The sequence below is a fragment of the Macrosteles quadrilineatus genome, unplaced genomic scaffold, assembly GCF_028750875.1.
Source record: "Macrosteles quadrilineatus isolate MER2022 unplaced genomic scaffold, UCM_ALF_1.0 Scaffold_6__1_contigs__length_79288215, whole genome shotgun sequence".
Lineage (NCBI taxonomy): Eukaryota > Metazoa > Arthropoda > Insecta > Hemiptera > Cicadellidae > Macrosteles > Macrosteles quadrilineatus.
The window spans coordinates 41,849,419-41,870,331 of record NW_026542599.1 but is presented as its reverse complement, the minus strand read 5'-3'; the positions used below and the strand labels follow the sequence as shown (position 1 = coordinate 41,870,331).

The 20,913-nt window shown below is 36.3% G+C and overlaps 1 protein-coding gene across 1 annotated transcript in view; it reads left to right on the top strand.

Moving 5' to 3' along the window:
- Positions 1 to 506: 506 nt before the first annotated feature.
- Positions 507 to 20,913, top strand: part of LOC128997488 (protein prickle-like) — a 38,219-nt gene continuing 17,812 nt past the window's right edge. Inside the window, exons 1-2 of the mRNA XM_054423127.1 lie at positions 507 to 673; positions 15,818 to 17,114. Coding sequence (XP_054279102.1) covers positions 507 to 673; positions 15,818 to 17,114 — 1,464 coding nt within the window. The remainder of the gene's footprint in view (positions 674 to 15,817; positions 17,115 to 20,913) is intronic.

Genomic DNA, 20,913 nt, shown 5'->3' with positions numbered 1-20,913 from the left:
TCTGCTTACCAACTAGGTGGCGTTGCTCAAAAGCAACAATGAAATTATAACAATGATCAACACATCTGTCATATTACACAATGTTTATAACATGAACAGACTGTACAGAATACATCCAACGGACGACAATAGTTATATAAATATTGCTCCCAGTCGTGAATAGAGACCCGAGCGTTCATCATGTGATAGTTTGTAGGTCGGTAACTACTGAGCCTCCAGTGCCGCAGGGGTTTTTACCAACTCCCCGTACAACAGTGCTGGGGGTGGGGCAGAGCCCTATCCATCCATCAGCAATCTGGATTCTGGAGTCAGTGTAGAACCGGCGTCCGCGGCAACTGCACCTCGGGAGGTGCATGCTGAAAGCTGCAGAAACCTGCCGTGCGTTTGCGGAAAATTGACTATCCATCGAGTCAACCCCCATTTTCATACTTACATTCTTTTGATGAATACTTAAAACAACTAGTTTTAGATACGTTTCAAACTTTTTATTTTTCTCGTGTGTAATGATGGAATCGACGGGTGCGAACATGTTGATGTGTCGTCAGTGGTGGAAGGTGTGTTGGATTTACGGTGATCAGGAGAAATTCTATAGACAACTGTATGGGAAAAGACCCACATCTATGGGGCCTACCATGGTCACAGTACAGGGTGAAGTTTCTACGGTGCATAGCGAGTAAGTAATGAATCCATAAATTTACTTTAAAAGTAGTACGTGAATAATTTAAGAGTAATTTAAAAGTAGCTTACGTGATGGAGATAGAAGGGGGTTTTAAGATAGTTGAGTAAAACCTCTCACACGATTTGGCGGTTTATATGAAAAGCTGTCTACTTAACTCATATCTCAGTACTTTAACAATACTAATAGCCTACTCTGCTCATTTGCATTTATTCGTTTACTAGCAGAGTACCTTTCCTTCGTACGGGATTGACATATAAAATGCTTATTGAATTTATACTCAAGCTTTGCGTTTACAATGGGGGGGGACACAGTTTGATAAAATTTCCTTCTTTAAATTTACGGTATACTATAGTATTACTCATCTACCATAGCCATAATGTTCTACTACTTCACCTAAACAATAGAGAAAAATAAATTATTAAATATTCGCAAAATATTACAAATTATTCATGAAATTAAAAACATAAACATAAGTGCAAACAAACAAACTTTGACAGTTCCCATTCTCTCACGTTTTTTTTTTTGCTGCTTGGTTCAAACTAGCTGTTTTCATAAAGAAAAAAAAAACAACATTGCTGAACCCTGTTGATAAATCTTACAACTTTTAATGCTTTTGCATATCATAGAACCAACTTTTTAAGTTGAAATAGCTGACTAAATTCTTTAATTCCCTTTAAATATGAATACTCATAAGGTTAACATGGGGAACTACAGAGCCACTGGGGCGGAGCCCGAAAGGATTTTTGAGATAAGAATATGCAAATGAATTTAAAAATCGGGAATGTGAGCTATCATCATACCAAATTTCAGCCGAATCCGTCCAGTAGTTAATGCGTGATTGAACTTCAAACAAACAAACACAAAAACTTTCACAGTTATAATATTAGTAAAATTACTAAAGGAATCGAATACTGAATTATTTACTAAACATTTATGGACGAATGAAATGTTCATGTCATACAAAACATGTATGAAGAATCGACAGTATGCTGGTATCGTGATTGAACAGTGGGACTTCTATCTTAGAAACCAGGACTCAATCCCTGCCAATCACCAATTACATTTTGATATGTTAATCCATGACCTGATGGTTCGGAATCCACCCTCATCTGTACTATGCACTTAAATATAGGTTTCTCAGCCACGTACAACCTGCCTCCTATAGATATCAAAGAATGCCTACGCCAATGGCAATCTCAAAGTCAATTTTGAAAACACAAATTACTAAAAACCCAAACCAATACTTCGTCGAGTACGGTAGAATTTATCGCAAATAAACGCAGTTTAAGTATGTTAATTAGAAGAGCTAAGTAGACCTAAACCACTGATATACGCGGCTTACAGACATATTTCATTACTCTGAGGTAAATAAAGCAGAACTCAACCTCATAAACATCCCGGTTTATCTCGTCATAAACCTCATATTGCCTCCAATCTCATATTTTACTTCCGACCCGTATATTATCTTCATACTTTTGTTCATCATGTTAAAATGTTTATATCTTGTCGTAAGACATGAGGATAATTTTTTAAGCGTAATAAAAACGTCAGTTTAGTAGAGTATCTAAAATAATTATGTTGTCTAATTAATATTATCGGATTGAATTATTGTAATACTGTCCATGTGAGATGTAAAGATAAATTTCTGCATTTGGATACATAATTTTGTTTATCATTATCATCTTGTTACTCGTCTTAAAGAACTCATTTCTTCTCTCGGCCTACCACTCTACCAGATGATTATTATTTTAAAATCATAATCCACTCGACATTCTCTCTAATGCAAGGCCGCCACGGTGGTGTTTGGCAACGTCGCACCGGCCGGTCTATTACCACGGTAAACATAAACATTGTGCAGACACTCCATTATGAATTAGTGGAACAAATGCTCCAGTAGGACGGGTCTGCGACGTTGCCACTTTTGTCTCATTGCGTACTTGTAAAGGAGGCCGGTAGCTGCATTCAGGCACGCATGACTCAGTATGTTCAGTCAATGATTTTTGTACAGTAGATCAATAAATTTAAGGAACTATCTCGAAAACCCGTTGGTATATTATAGTTCGGCCGCCTCGATAGCGACCTGCACGCTATGCTAACCAATGCTAGAGGAGGTCGCTATCTAAGAGGTCTAAGGAGGTCGTCGAACTATAGAACTGTTTTGGAATATTATCATTAAAACCAGAGATTAAACGTACTCTTACACATTTATTACCTCATGGATCAGCAGAAAACATATGATGTAGAGCGATGCAAAAGTAGGTTAATTTCGAAGCCCGTACGAAAAAAAGGATTCGGGTTTTTTACAAATTTTTGAAGAGTCTACTTCCTACTTGCTACATATTTCGCCGACCAAGCTTTAGATTCTACTATAGAACAAGAAGTCTCCTTGATAATGTCCATGAAGTTATTTATGATCTTGTGAATAAGTAAAGAATCTCAACGTTTCTTGCAAGAAACAAACCCAAATCTTGTTAACAGAAACCAAGACCTGCTCGACTGTGAGACATGTTTCACCGATCGAACCGATCCGTTATTGTATTAATTAATCGCCGTGTTCAGGGCGTAATCTTACTAGGATTTCTATGATTACCAACTCCTTAACCAGCTGAACAATGGGGGTCATACCTAATTAGTCGTGTACTGTGGGAGCCGAGCTATCAGCTGTTTTCTAATCACCTGTTCTCTTGTCAGCTGTTAATACGGTTGCTACTTCTGATCGCGTCGGTTGAATAGAGATGGGAATTTAAGATATATGAAGATGACAAGGGGTGGGATAAGCGTGGATCGCCAACAATGAAACAATGTGGACTTAGTTTTGTGAGGATTATTCTTGTTTTGTTGGTACTGTGAAATTACAATTAGTAATACATGTAGCTATCCAATAAGTGCAGAAATATTTCGGAAGTATACGACAACGTGTTTACGTATAGTTTTCTAGTATGCAATATTATAAACGCATATTTATTTTATTTTCATTCTCTTATATTTTAACCCGCCACATAATTGACCAAAATGATATTCTAAAATGGAAAACGTAAACTGAATTTCACTGAATAAAAATATTACAGTATTGCAATAGACGCTTAATACGCATTATAACGACATACATGAACAATTAAAAACACTGATCAAATGGGGTATCCGTAGTATCAAATTAGAGAGTGTAGGATAGTGGATAGTGTAGTATCCAAGACCTGTCATATAGCTGATTTTTATTCGTGATTCTTAACAACTGATGTAAACATCTAAAAGTCACTAAAAGATCCTTATAAAATAAGGAATATTTTATATAGAATATTAAAGATCCTAATAGAAATAATAATCTTAATTATTTAAACTGCTCCTTTTGGTTTTATTTGTGATTTAAACACAGCAGTAAGTTAAGTAAAATCTACTTTACAATTAATTTTTAATTCTTCTTATTGCAAAAGTTAACCTAACATGAACGTCTTCCTTCAGCTAGACCATGCTTAGCCGGATAGGATTACTTTTCTTGTATATCATAAAAGAGATGATATATTGCCTTACTAGTTTTTTATCTGTTCTAAATATTGACATTTTTGGATCCAAATATATAATCATTAAGAACCCAGTTGAATAGAACCCAGTTGTTTTCGACTGATTAAATATAGAGAAAGACTTGTTATGTACTAATAACATGTGATATACCAGTCGAATGAATATAGGTAAATTAAATATTTGTTTGCGCTACATATGGATGGTAACAAATTAGTAAAAATCTCCAAGTAGTGCTTTAAATAGAGGAGATACATAATTTAAATGTACATATCCAAAAAACCGTTGCTTTTATAATAGTAAAGATTTACCCTAGAGAAGGTAAAGGAGTCACAAGACGAAATTAAGGTAAATTAACCTCTTAGAACATGTTCAACTAAAGATTCAAAATATTCGTTTCGTGATTTCGGTAGTTTCCCAGATTAATTCATTAACGCAAGTTTCACATTCTGCCCTTGGAACTGCATAATGGAATTAGTTAATGGCACCATAAACGCGTAGTCCCGTGTCTCGGACCGACAAAGACGTAACAGAACAATAAAATACATCATTAGACGTGGAATGTTGATTGGTGTGCGAACATTACTTTGAATTTTAGAAGTAAAATATTATCTTCTGTTAATGACTGGGTTGAGTAATTTTTTATTTGTGGGAGAGGAAGTTAAAAAATCCATTCCGATATCATTCATTGGGGTACAACTGTGAAACGCATTTAGTTTTACTTTAGATGTCATTGTTAAGTCTTTCAGTATGGTCTGTTATGCATCACTATTTCTTTGTATAGGTATAGTTCTCACAAACCGAATTGATAGCCCAGTTAATAAATGTTTTTAATCGCAACTAAATGGTGGAAAGCTGGATTTTTTATATGTGATAGAACCACATGAGAGGTGTATTTTCCCAAAAGTCCCCACTTCTACCCCTTGAGCTTTCCCCCCCACCCCTCTCCAAACCTAGAAATTGCAGTGTTTTACTTAATTGGTCATAATTCAAATGCTATGTGAGCTATCGAGCTGCAATTTGTTTTGTTTTATTTCTTATTAGTTTTCCTACAACTTTTGTATTTGTAACATTTTTCTAAAACCAATACTTAGGGAGATATAAAATTTAAACTTCGTTAAAAGCTTTGTTTCAGAGTGCAAAATTATGTTTTTCTCTATGTATACTTTTAAATAGAAATAATACGCAAATAGGGTTCGAACAAAAGTTTTAGTACGTTTTTCAAGGTTTACAAATATATTATTGGTTAGTCATCTAGGTGACCAGGTGAAGTGCTGGGCGTCGGCAAAGTGAGCGTGTGCGCGCTAGTAGAACAACTCTGCGCTGCGTCGTCGCATCTAGCCCAGCCAATAAACGCACAAACTGCCTTTTTTCGTAGCTAAATAGTGGAAAGCTGAGTTTGTAATATGTGATGGAACCACTTAAGACGTGTATTTTCAAAAAGTTCTCGATTCTCCCCACCCCAACCCCCTCCAACCCCCTACAAACCTGGAAATTACAGTCGTTTACTTTACTGCATATCATTCAAATTCTACGCATGCCATCGTAGTGAAATTTGATTTGTATTATTTATAATAAGTTTATCTCCAACTTTTGTACTAAAGGTTTTCTTATAAAACTATACCCAAAGAGATATAGCATTTTAATTTTTTTTTTTTATGTTTATGTATTAGAGTACACAATTTTGTTTTACCCTCTATATATTTTTTCAAATAAAATACGCAAAATGTGTAAGAAACTAAATTTAGTATGTTTCTTAAGGTTTATAAATATATATTTGATTATTCATCTGAAAAAAAAAAAAAAAACTGATGTGGTGTGGGCGTTGGCAAAGACAGCGCGTGCAGGCTTCCGTGTAGCCCCGCCCGTCGATGCATAATAAGGACCGGCACCTCTAAGTTCTCAACTGTTTCATACAAATCCGACTTAATAATTTGTAGCCTACGTTACTACCAAAACAATCTGTTTCCAAGCTAAACCGTGACTAAATGAAGCACCTCACGGTCAGTAAAAAGTGTTCGTCGACCCACTGATACAAACTGCGTCCTATCGTTGATATGTCCCTCTCTTCACGCTTCCCGCTAGCAAGGGTTCTCTTTCTGCTCTGCCATGAGTTGTAAGCCTATGTTAAAATAATATCACGAACAACGTAGAAAACTGTCGGGAATATTTATAAGCCACTTTTTATCATGGTAAGGAACACAAATTAAAACCAGTCAATGTTAAAACTAGTTTTTTTATTAAGTCTATATATAGGAGATTTTAAAAAACTTAATAAGCGCATTCATCTTTATTAGCGATGTTAATCGATTGCACAATGTCTACCACAAACCAATAAAGAACTATTATGCTGACTCTTTTTAGGATAACATGAAAACAATCAAATATTAGAGAACAGAACCTCACCAAGATTCACAGTATAGTCTCTAAAAATGATTGATCTCGACGACGTATTAGTGCCGTAAAGCAGATTCGTAATACATTGCTGCCAATTTTTACGGAAAACCCCCAATTTGATTGACACATCTACACAGTATGTTAATTGTTAAGAAAGGAAATTTGAATAATCTGCCTGTATGTATTACGTAAATAGCCTTGCCTGCATGTGTGGTGACACAAATATACTTTTTTTATTACATATTTATAACTTTTGGATATATGCCTTTTTACATTAATTAATTGGAAAGTAAATAAAAGAAAATACGTCTAATAATCTAACACTCAAAACAGAAATTTACACTTATAATGTTACTCACCATACTGTAAATATTACATAAAAGATGGTAAGTGGTGGTGGATTTCGATTCGACACTCCAATCATCCTGAGACCCATAGGCGAATTGGGTCATCTCATCATTGGGTTCAGTATGTTTCTTACCCAGCTTTATGTAATGTAATATTTCTTTAATTAACATGGATATGTATATTATTGTCAATAGGTGTAGCCATTAACAGAAATTATTAAATAAATTATTATTTCAAATGAGAAACGAGTTAAAAGTAACAATAAATCTAAGAAATGTACAAATGATTAGGTTTCATCTTAGTATTTTTTTGCAGTTTTCTGTTTAGATCTTGACTGACCGCGAGGCGCAGTTAGTAAAAACCTTGCGGAACAAAGCGAGTCCCATTGGTGGTAGATAATGGAAATCACATTGTAACGTAAGGATGAGCAAAGAGTATGTTTGTAGTGATTTTTAAAGTGTTTACTAGGCCTAATGTTCTATACCTCAATCTATCAAACTTCCGTTGGTCAAAGATGAAGAAATCAAGTACCTATTACAAGTATTGCAAGTATAACAAGTAAGTAGGTAGAGATTAATTTACCTGAACCAAAACTGGTTATAAACAAGTAAATGATTGGGTTCCATCTAAATAATAATTGTTTTTGGAGTTAACGGTTAATCTTGGATACAGATTGTTTTGGTAGTAAAATACAAAGTACAAGGCCTTAGCATTTGTATATACAACCTTTGAGAACTTAGCGATGTCAGTGCCTACGACGCGACGCATCGACGGGCGAGCCTGCACGCGTTCTATTTGCCGACGCCCCACATTACATCAGTTCGTTCGGCCGACTAACCAAATATATATTTATAAATCTTAAGAAGCATAATAAAATTTTTGTTTGAAACATTTTAAGAAACAATTTTTTTGAAACAAATTGACAGAGGGTAAAAAAAATTGTGTACCTCTAAAACATAAACATTACAAAAATAAAATAAAAAAATTATATCTCTATGGATATAGTTTTATAAGAAAATCTTTAGTGCAAAAGTTGTAGATAAACTAATTATAAATAATACAAACCAAATTTCACTACGATGGCATGCGTAGAATTTGAATGATATGCAGTAAAGTAAACGACTGTAATTTCCAGGTTTGTAGGGGGTTGGAGGGGGTTGGGAGGGGGGGAGAATCGGGAAATTTTTGAAAATACACGTCTTAAGTGGTTCCATCACATATTACAAACTCAGCTTTCCACTATTTAGCTACGAAAAAAGGCAGTTGGTGCGTTTATTGGCTGGGCTAGATGCGATGACGCAGCGCAGAGTTGTTCAACTAGCGCGCACACGCTCACTTTGCCGACGCCCAGCACTTCACCTGGTCACCTAGATGACTAACCAATAATATATTTGTAAACCTTGAAAAACGTAGTAAAACTTTTGTTTGAACCCTATTTGCGTATTATTTCTATTTAAAAGTATACATAGAGAAAAACATAATTTTGCACTCTGAAACAAAGCTTTTAACGAAGTTTAAATTTTATATCTCCCTAAGTATTGGTTTTAGAAAAATGTTACAAATACAAAAGTTGTAGGAAAACTAATAAGAAATAAAACAAAACAAATTGCAGCTTGATAGCTCACATAGCATTTGAATTATGACCAATTAAGTAAAACACTACAATTTCTAGGTTTGGAGGGGGGTGGGGGGGAAAGCTCAAGGGGTAGAAGTGGGGACTTTTGGGAAAATACACCTCTCATGTGGTTCTATCACATATAAAAAATCCAGCTTTCCACCATTTAGTTGCGAAAAGGGGTGTTTTATTGCATTCATTGACTGGGCTATGAGCTCATTTGTGAGTGTATATTTGTGGTTCCATCATACTTTTATTAATTCATTCAAAGCCACTTTTAGATTTTCTCTTTCATTTACGTCAGGTATAATCTCAACATTTTATTTCTTGTGTAATACGTTTTACACAATAGAAACCAGTATATATGTTTTTTTTTATTTGTCAAATATTAAATGTAAGTAATTACGATAATATTTTTAAGTATCGTAGAACGCGATCCCTGAAAGAATTTTTAAAATATGGATGAAGATTTTTTGAGTAGGCCTACTTAAAGAATATAGAAAACAGTAAGTTTGCCTGGCTTAATAAAATATTGATTAGTTACCGGTATTGTAAAATCAAAATTAGACTGGGTTCACAAAAGTGAAGCTTTTAAAGCAATCTTGAATAACGCTTAGGAACGGGCAAGGCAGGTCTTGTGGTCTAAACGCGCTTTTTATACTCTAGACACCCGGGTTAAAATCTCACCAAACACTAATGGATTTTATCTGATAATGCCGTGACCCCTTCTAGGCTTAGGCTGAATTAATGTGGAAAACAGCTGCGTTCTAGAACCTGGAGAAATAAAATTACATTTATATAGTACTGTAAATTACCCACAATACATATTTCATACAAAATCGGTTGTATTACAACTAAACGAATAAGAACAATCAACTGACATAAATGATAAAGTTGGTGTTTACAATTGAATCTACCTCTGGGAAGATAGACATGCTTTTTTATATAAAATGTATGTAACAATAATCCAGAAGACGACCGATACCAAGCCTCCATGAGTAGTTACGGTTTATTAAGCTAATGATGTTTCGATGTGCTTCAACGATTGATTGCTTCAAAGGAGATACGCTTAAAGGGATTCCTTCTTCATATCCTGCAAGAGGCTTCATTTGATACTCAACAACTAATGTCAACGCTGCTTAGCTGATTTTATGTTTTAATTTGACAAAATTGAAACATGGTGAATTTAAATTTTGTACACGGATTTAAATTACTGATAAGATATACTGTATGATTGTACGATATGTTATAATACTTCACTGGATAGTATAACTTCTATGCAATTTTATATGTTGCATGTGGGTCTGTATTAATCACACTGTTAAATAATAAATTTATGATTTCATAAGCATTTCCACATCACGCAAGACGCGCTGAGTTATATTTAAAAGATAATATGTTTTGAAAAATGTTAATGACTTGATATAGTTTTTAAGTATAATGTTATTGAAAGTATTTGACATTCCTTAAATTACTGTTGGCAAATTTGATGGCAGCGTGTGTGTACTTGCATTACGTCAATATTTTATTTTGAAAACTGCACATTACAAACATTTGATTTATAGTTATAAATTTTAAGCTTTTAAGATTTACAAAACGTGGATTTTTTGCCAAAGTGCTGCACAGAAATTTTGATTTATTAACGAAACTTAGTAACCGTATTCAGCTCTATAAAGAAAGAAAATAAAAAATCCAAAACCATCCAGCCTTTGACTCTTTAACACTACTATTTATTACACTGGAAACTAATTCACTTGAGTCTATTTTTAAACTTGAAAAGACACAAATGAGTTTCAATTTTAAAAAACCAATAACAAGAAACCAATTAGACAGAAACTCAATTTATCGGTACTTTACACAACTTAACTCAGAGGTCAGAATCGCTAAAGAATACAGGGTTTTATATTTATAAGCAAGTGAGACGTGCTAATTCCAATAGTTATGGAGTGAACCAGTTCCGCAGATACCCAGATAACTGCATAACGGATTAGTAGTCTGTCTGTGAGACTCAGCCTTTTTGTTTCACCTTGATTTATACGTTTGACCTTCACAGATTATTCATCTGCAGCACTAACAAGAGTTTCGCTAGATTCATCTATTTGCAAATCGCGTCGGCTTCTGAGTAGGCGTCAATTGGTTTCTTCGTGACTGATATTCTGCGACGTTGAAGATAACCATTGGAATATTTTGCTAAAGTTAGTACTGGATAATGTAAAAAAATGTTGGGTAATTTAGGGTTTATTAATTATTTTTCTTTCAAGAGTTGACGCTAGGCCTAATTTTTCAGACGAAGCAATAATGTCTACATTATCTAAACAAAGCTACAGTATAGTTATGCTTAAGCAACAGAACTTAACACTAAGTCATTTAGCTTTATGAATCCAATGGTTGTCTATAATATATATAATTATTCAAACAAACCATAAAACTCTGAGGAGAACTAATGCATCTTAGCCCCGCTATTTAAGACCTTAAATTCTCATTTGGAGACGTACGCTACAAGGTCAAATTATCTACAAACGAATTATGTGCATACCAAGACCCACCGATATTTTCCTAAGCTATCGTTTGTTAATCACAAAAAGTAATTAAGCCGACTTTGAATGCAAGAAGGTCCCATTGAAATTCAAATGAAGCGGTCCTGAATTGATGGTGGGCTCAAATGTTTGAACTATTCATCAACGGCCTTGCTTTAGACATAAACCAAAACGCCTCCGCCGCTCTTTGTAGACGATCATAACCGCGGGATTGTGTCTGGAGACAGACTTTTGGATATAGACATACATCTGGTCTATGATCAAGGGACAGACAATTCGTGGGGTAGAAAGAATTCAGAAAAAGTGTCATATGAAAAGAATCCATTATGATCTCTTTATTGCACTGATTCCAGCTAGCTATAAATATCATTCGTATGTGACAACAATGTCCAAAGTATATAACACAACGTTGTTTGCATAGTATGAAGATGAAGGTTAATTTTTTACTGTGCCCGTTAATAGTTTAAGTCAATTGTCACATTGGTTTTAGCGAAGAAAGTTTTCTAAGGCAGAGAATATATTCCTTGCATTATACAGTATACTTATTCTTTTTTCTAGACAGGTGGACATTCAGTTTAAGGTAGGAACCGAATCACTAATACACAATATTATTACATTAAGTCCGTTAATGATTTAAACCTACAATACACTTAAACGCTCTAGCCATTGAAACAACCATACCCATAGCTTGTAGTGAAGTGCATTTAATACGGTTTTTACTAACCAAAATTATTTGATTAGAGTTTCTTTGGTTAACAGTTAAGTTTCAAATGGTCAATGGCATTTATGAGTCCAGCCAAAAGAGTTTAAGATCGAAAAATATGAGATAGCTCAAAACAATTTTTCACCCAGTAATAAAATTGTTTTGTTCTTCAACTTGAATGATTGGGTTTTTATGAATAGACTATTTTAGGCTTATAGGCTTAAATGAACGCATTTTAGTAGGTAAAACCATTGAAATAAACAGTACATACTTTCTGTTTTCTTCTTGAACTTAAAAAGTCAGCAAATCAAATATCACCTGTTTGGAAAGAAGCCAAAGCCTCCGTCTGGTATGTCATGATCATGATCAGCAATCACGCAATCAATTCTCCTCAGTTGTAACAACATTTCTCTAGCTAGACAATCGACATCGCTAACGCCAGGTTGAGCCAAAATAGAAGACATGTTCGACCTACTTATGTCTAGAAACAAGCAACATCATATAACGAACAATGCATTACGATTAAGACAGATACAATGGGTGATGACAAATCTGGAATGAAAAAATTCTACATGATGCATGGCTAAACTTGTCAGGATGCAAATTCAAAGACAACGGTTCTTACAAAACATCACAAATTTACCTAGAGTCTCATTTGAATTACGAGGGATAAAACCTAATTAGGTGTGGCTAATTGAATTTGCCTTTATTTACCCCTGAACTAAATTAAACACGCCATACAAAAATGAAGTGTAAGACAGAAAGAGTTGTGTCTCTATCTTTATTATTTGACACAACGTGGAAGATGTATATGCGTTTAGAATTATTCATTTCTGAAAATAGAGGTTGTTGAGCCTAGTTCCATGTTTAGTGCTTCTTCTTTGATCGCTTTTCTTCGCTGCTAAACTATATGATGCACTCCATTCATTTTATTACCGTTACGAAAATATAGATGGAGCCTTGTCTTGCCATTAACCTTAATGATAAAACAGGTAATCTAGCAATCGATCTATCTCTCACTTGCAAACTGCATCCTACAATAACAGTGTTGAGTAATACAAATGGATCGAAATTACAACAAAATTTGCTTCAAGAACCAGATAATATCTGGAACGATTTGGCTAAGTAGTTGAATTACTTGACGTCGCTTCAAACCGGTTTATAATTCCTAAGTGTCATGTACGTATCGCATCCTCGGGGTTGGAGCAAAAACCACACCGTTACTTTGTTGCCTCAAGAAACCCATAGGAAGGTCGTGTCAGGTGAATTCCTCTGAGTGCGTAGTCACTTCCGGTTGTTGGTGCACCTGTTTCCGGCAATTACGTGTGCAGGAATACCACCCCTCTCAATGTCTCCTACGACTTGTGTTGGGAAAATCTACAGGTAGATCGGTCAAAGCAAACGGATAATTGTATCTTAATTCATATAAATTCCTATCTGCATTTCATCCTAAGTGATCTTCCATCTTCTAAATTATTCCACGCGTCCATTGCGTTCAAACGGTATACAAATCGCAATTCCAATGCGAGTACATTTCATTTGTCTCGTATCAACGGGCAAGATCGCATTAGGGTCTGTCGCTCTGCCATAGTCACGGATTCCTCGGTGTATGCAAACGTCGAAGAACAAACTGATGTTTTATTCAGCAGCGATGGTAGGCTGCCTGGGATTCAAATTGGCCGTCAACATTTTGAATTCAATAACCACTAGAGCTCCCGCGGCTGTTTCTTACTAGTTGTAAAATATCTGATGCGTAAAGATAGGCCTAACTTGCTTCTGGTTACGAAACTTCTGGGAATTCAGTGGTTAGACCATTCGATGAGAGGGATTTGATGGCTGGTTCGGAGTAGCTCGAAAACTTGTCAATGGCATTTAAATACAGGGTTATGAAGTAAGGAAGAGAATCACTGCTATCAAAGCTTCATAAAAAGACGTGCTATGTAATAATATTAACTTTCCTTCTACTCAGAGAAAATAATATTTTTTTAGTTTTAGGTTTTTGATTTAGACCGCTTTTAAGTTCACCCAACAAACCATTATGTGATACCATTTGTATTGCAATGTCTACGGACATATTCTGCAATTAAAACTTCAACACGTATCCTACTTGCAAGTTAAAATCACATAGGAGTTTCTCATAGTGTACAGTAAAACCATTACAAAATATCATACAACTTGGGTGATAAGTGATTTTTCACAACAAACGACTCTCACAGTTAGTCTTGTTAGTTGATTGGCCTAAAATGAAAGACCTCCAACTCCAACTAAGGGTAATTCTGGCTAATACCAGCGTCGGTGTGGCAAAGCTATCGGCTGATTGGTCCTGAAAGACCGTAGTTACCGCCAATACACTACTACGGAAACGACAGAGAAAGACTGAACTAATTGACCGAGAAGAAACTCAACAAATAAGTTTTCAGAATAGTACCAGTCAAGAAGGATGATTGGCTGAACAAGAGAACTATCCTGATTCTGTAAATTCCGTACCTCAAAGTGATAAAATTTCCAGGCAGGTTTAGTCAATATGGTTTCAAAGGGCATGCAACTTTATTTGCTCTTGATATCTTTGAAGTCAGTGAAAAGCTGCCTGAAATGCTTCCTCGGTCGAGCACAGATACAGGAATTGTTTTACTGAGTGAAACTCTGAAGAACCTTAATGTATCCAGAGATTATACCATTTCACCAGATCGTGTTTATAAGGCACTTGATTGGCTAATTGTAAATAACCCACTATATAAGGATGTAATAGTCAATCGATTTATAAATGATTAATTAATCATGCACGCACATTAAAACCAAAAAGTATAAAATAATTTATAAATAAAAAACTTTTTTAAACAAAACATTTTTAAACGCCCTAAAAAGTAGAAAATAATTTACAAATAATTTATAAATATGTTGAGAGAGTATAAATACTTGTACGATTTAAAACGAAAAACGTTGGGTGCATGCAATTAATTGATAATAATACATTAGTTCAGTAGGTGAAGGTAAACTATCTATTGCATGCACCCCACGTTTTTCGTTTTAAATCGTACAAGTATTTATACTCTCTCAACATATTTATAAATTATTTGTAAATTATTTTCTACTTTTTAGGGCGTTTAAAAATGTTTTGTTTAAAAAAGTTTTTTATTTATAAATTATTAAAATTAGTTTTAATAGCGTGTCTTCGTGTTATTCTGAACCTATTGCAGGATTACACTAGTGCTAAGTGTAGACAAAAAACAGAAAAGATTGCCAAAGTGGACTTTATGGTTGAATTTATGCTTACTCACCTCATTTTTTTATCTTAGGGGGTGGTGCATTAGGTGTAAGAAATTGTTCTAAATGTGTATGTTCTAGATTCTCCTCATAGGTATTGAGAAATATTTTTCAACTGAGTTCAAACGTTAAGAGGAACGTTGAATATTCCCATAAACAATTTTGTGGGCAATCAAAGTACATCACTGCAAAATCTCCGTAGAGTTAAAATAGAGAAATTACGTTTATGGCCGTAATATGAAATACCAAGTCCAAGTACAAGTCTGGACAGCTGTAAGTTTATCCCACAACTTTGCCATAGACGGGAGAATGTTTTATCGATGACTTAACCGATCACGGTGTGAAGCTTACAACAAAGGACGAATTTTAGGAAAGGGTTTCGGGGTATAGTATAGTGAATTGTATAATTTACTTACCAAGGTTGAAAAGAAGAGTATAGGAAGCTCAGAAAAACCAACATATTCTGTGGAGTGTTCCATTGCTTGCGACCTTGGCCATAGTTCCGACATCAGAACGTGCTATGTTTGTATATTCCTACAACGTTGACTTGTTGGCCCCCTCTTGGCTTACCGGACAAGATAATGATTAAAAAGCTGCAAAGATTCCCTATACATACAGGAAGGTGTGTCGTAACTATAACAGTCCCAGGGAGGACCACAGTCAGACGTTGTCCATGTCGCTGCCTCCCCCGGACTCCTTTTCCCTCTGGCTGGCAAAATCTTGTACATCAGTTGTGATCACTATTGTTGTGTCTACAGGAAGGTGTGTCGTAACTATAACAGTCCCAGGGAGGACCACAGTCAGACGTTGTCCATGTCGCTGCCTCCCCCGGACTCCTTCCCTCTGGCTGGCAAGATCCTGTACATCAGTTGTGATCATTGTTGTTGTGTCTACAGGAAGGTGTGCCGCAACTGTAAGAGTCCCAGGGAGGACCACAGTCAGACATTGTCCATGTCGCTGCCTCCCCCGGACTCCTTCCCTCTGGCTGGCAAGATCCTGTACATCAGTTGTAATCGGTGTTGTTGTGTCTACAGGAAGGTGTGCCGCAACTGTAAGAGTCCCAGGGAGGACCACAGTCAGACGTTGTCCATGTCGCTGCCTCCCCCGGACTCCTTCCCTCTGGCTGGCAAGATCCTGTACATCAGTTGTAATCGGTGTTGTTGTGTCTACAGGAAGGTGTGCCGCAACTGTAAGAGTCCCAGGGAGGACCACAGTCAGACGTTGTCCATGTCGCTGCCTCCCCCGGACTCCTTCCCTCTGGCTGGCAAGATCCTGTACATCAGTTGTAATCGGTGTTGTTGTGTCTACAGGAAGGTGTGCCGCAACTGTAAGAGTCCCAGGGAGGACCACAGTCAGACGTTGTCCATGTCGCTGCCTCCCGCGGACTCCACCCCTCTGGCTGGCAAGGTTCTGTACATCAGTTGTAATCAGTGTTGTTGTGTCTACAGGAAGGTGTGCCGCAACTGTAAGAGTCCCAGGGAGGACCATAGTCAGACGTTGTCCATGTCGCTGCCTCCCCTGGACTCCGCCCCTCTGGCTGGCAAGATCCTGTACCTCAGTTGTAATCACTGTTGTTGTGTCTGCAGGAAGGTGTGCCGCAACTGTAAGAGTCCCAGGGAGGACCACAGTCAGACGTTGTCCATGTCGCTGCCTCCCCTGGACTCCGTCCCTCTGGCTGGCAAGGATCTGTACCTCAGTTGTAATCACTGTTGTTGTGTCTACAGGAAGGTGTGCCGCAACTGTAAGAGTCCCAGGGAGGACCACAGTCAGACGTTGTCCATGTCGCTGCCTCTCCCGGACTCCGCCCCTCTGGCTGGCAAGGTTCTGTACCTCAGTTGTAATCAGTGTTGTTGTGTCTACAGGAAGGTGTGCCGCAACTGTAAGAGTCCCAGGGAGGACCACAGTCAGACGTTGTCCATGTCGCTGCCTCCCCTGGACTCCGCCCCACTGGCAGGCAAGGTTCTCGACCCTCAGCGACATTCACACTCTGACGACGACTCTGGCTGCGCCCTCGAGGAGTACACCTGGGTTCCTCCTGGTCTTCGACCTGATCAGGTAGGAATCACGATAAGTGTATTTAATGCTTTAGTTTTTATTTTAAAGCTAAATTATCCAACCGAAGTAAACGCCAATGGTATGTGATAAAGGAACCTCCACCAGTTACCATCACGGGTAATGAGTTGGTCCATTTCCTCGCCAAGTACCTCATGGCTCAGTTTATACTTTTGGCTCTTCCCCAAATCGCTTTCATCCATCAACAGTATGGAGTACTATCGACTTAAGGCTTAAACGAAGACCATTTGAGCTCGCCGTTCGCTTAAAATCGTCTTTCAACTGTTTTGTAATGAGATACTTAACTACTTGCCTGGGCCTGCGCGTTACTCATCTGCGAAGAGGGTCGCATAACGGAGGTTTTATAGTTCTAGTTAATGATGCTGCTGTGACCTTTATCTCGGCCTGATCAAGTTTACATTACGTTTTAAGGACAAACTAAGATTGGACATTTAAAAATCAGGTAATGAGTTGATCTAGAGAAAATATTGAGATATAATTTCAGGTTTATTATTGCTCCGCCTTAAAAGCTTGTTACAATAAAAACAATAGATACCGGTACCTTATGCTGGCTTGAAACAGCTCTTAAAGTGAAGTTTTACCCATTATAGAAAAGTATTCACACATCCCGATTTGAATCGCACCAAACGCTAAACACCTTTATCTAAAATAGCCTCCAGTAATTTGGAGCCCACCTATAGACTAGTTAAAGGCTAGTAGTAGTATAGACTAGTTAAAGACTAGTAGTAGTATAGACTATAGACATCCCAAGAACAAAACAACCTGCGCAGAAACGAAAAGATCACGTGTTTCGCGCCGGTAGACGTGGCGTACCCTTCAAACCTGCTCGGCTCGAAATGGCCCAGGGTTCTTTTCTTTCTGGGATGTCTATAGTTAAAGGCCCTTCTAGCAAGAAACCAAAAAGACCACCCTGCTGAACAGAACTTTTCTTTATTGTATAACTTTTTCCAAAGCTATACCATGAAAACCCATCCAACGACTTTCAATGTGAAACATCATCTACAGATTATTTTACCAACTTTTCTTTAATTAGAGAGATTCGACTAGCTTTGATGTGTGAGCTAGCTGTAACCCTATCACACTTATAGCTGAACTTTGATAACTACTTTAAATACACCTCGCACTATCGAGCATCTGTTGAAATCTCGGATCATTTGTGGTTTCCGGATGTATTACGGGCCGGATCAATGTTCCTGTAACGGCACCTGTCCGGTAAATAATTTACGGGGAATGTTCATTCGGTTTCAATTTTGGTGATAGCCGGTAATGAAGGGGTTAAAGCCTAGAGGGGTCCGCGGTGGAAGTTATCTCTCAATCACACCTTTGGCGAACAGCTGAGTTATGGTGCGAGAAGTTGAACATGTGTTATGTTCAATCTTGGCGTTGTGTGATTTAGGTAGGAGAGGGCTTGGTAACTTGGAGGTGGTATTTGAGCAATACTTTACTTGTTAATATTAATTTTAGTTAGAGGTTGACGGTTCCTAAAAGAAAAATATCGCTACAGCTTGTAGCCAATTATTATCTGAAGAGAAATTAGTTGTATGAGCCACTCATAGGTACCACTGTTGGAGATATAACACGAGTTTCTTAGGTCATATTGATGTTACAGTTAACAAAAATGTCCCTTTAACTAGTCACAATAAAACGTTTAGAGTCAATTCAACAAAGTTTTAATACCAATTGACAAAAAACAAGCATACATTGAAAGTTGTATATAATATAAGCTAATGGTTTACCTCTAAAAAATTAACAAAAAAAAAAAAAACAGATTATCTATTGCTTTATTACTAAATTCTAATTGGGATTTTTGCCTTTACTCTTAAACAACAACGAAAATGATAAATTTACATTGTGATTAATCTGTTGGAAAAGTTAATAAGATTATACACTTTAATAACTATGCAAAAAAGAATTTAAAAAGTTATGACATTTTCGTATTGCACAAAGACAAATCATTCAAATTAAATAAAAGCAAACTTTTAAGTTTAAAAGCAAACGTGAACATAACATAAGCCAAGTAGTTTTGCTTAATTCACCGTCAATTGATAAGCCGAACTGAAGTTGTACAAACAATTCATTATAACCATTGTATTTTTATAGGAGTTTATTTACGATAAAATTGCAACAGAACATGACCTCTCGATTAAATACATTCAATATAATACCTCACAGTACTTGAAATTCAACTCCGACGTGGCTACCCCTCTAAATAAAATCTTCTTCCGCAATTCATGGCGTTCTTCCGCGTTATATCCTTTCGTGGTAGAATTTTATTTTGAAAACGACAAATGTATGATGTTTCTCATCATATTCAACAATGTAAATATTACAAAACAAGAATGTTATTCTGCCACCGTGTTCGGATAAGGAGGGTCGGGGGTCTCTTGGGGGAGGTCCTATCTAAGCAAAGGAACGCGGCAGGGATGACAAATCTACGTCAACCCTTACATAAGTCAACACTAGTGGTGTAGATATTGTACACATTATACAATATAAATATATATACATATATATATTTTTTTGTCCTAAGGACGCTAGGCACGAGCCTGGGATTGTTTTTCACATTACTTCAGGCTAGACTTAGGGGTTGCGGCATTATCACTTAGATAAAATCCATTGGTGACTTGGCGGGGATCGAACCCGGGACCTCAGGGACTGAAGTCCCGTGCTCTAACCACTACGCCAGCTCGCTCCCCGTTATAAAATATATTGTAAGTGGTATAAGTAATAACCATAATAGGTAGGGAGTGAGAGAGCTAGGTCGAAAGTATTATTTCAAATATGGGTGGGCAAAATGGCAAAAGCATGTTATACTCGTAGTTTAGCCTGATTTTTAGACATTTAAAAAATAAATGTATGAACGTGTTGCAAAGAAGATCTCTAGAAGAAGTCTAACTATGCATCAATATTTTTGTCTGTTCGTGTGTTTTCATATTATAAATTACTTGTTCAACGCTTTTAATCGCTAGTGTCTTTCTAATATCCAATTCGCTGAAATAATATTTTGTCTTCAAAGACATAAGCTAATAGAACTTTTAGAAATAATCTTAATCGATGCCGAAAATCTAAGTCAGCCATTCTAAACATTAACCATTTTTGTAAACGGGTTCAAAACGTTTCAAATTACATGGTTAGAATAGTGCTAGGATATAAACATCAATGAGCTTATTGCGCAGTTTAATTTAGTTGTATAACAAACTAAATTATCTTAAAATTACAAATATTACAAATTATCAAGCTACTAACCCATAGTACACAAATTAATTTCTGTATTTTCTGTAAATTGGTTTTACCTAGTTGTTCCTCTTTATAACAACTGGATTTTCTTTAACTCTTACTTCCGTATTTTGACTAATAATTCGATATATCAAGGACGTATTGTAGCTTACTTTGGTGCTTTAAGAAGTATTTGACCTTCAATCTAAAAAGAATATATACATACAGTATCTTGAATCAAATATCGGTGCAGGCTCTTGGACTAAGAATTATTGCAATAAAATATCTATATACTAACAATCAACTAAAATTGCCAAATGTCTTTACTTTTGTTTATATATTATTAAAGTAATTTATTTTTGTTAGTTTGTTTTTATTACATCTCCGCTGAGAGACTTATTTTATTATTTGTATAAATAAACTAAGTCGGAACTACCATTTTACGTTATCAACTAGGTAAGACGATGTTTGATGGATTTGATTTTAATACAGTCAAGACCTCCAAGACAATCCCGTGTTGTAACTGTTACGCCAGCCGTGTTCCCATTATACAGGGAGGTAATAA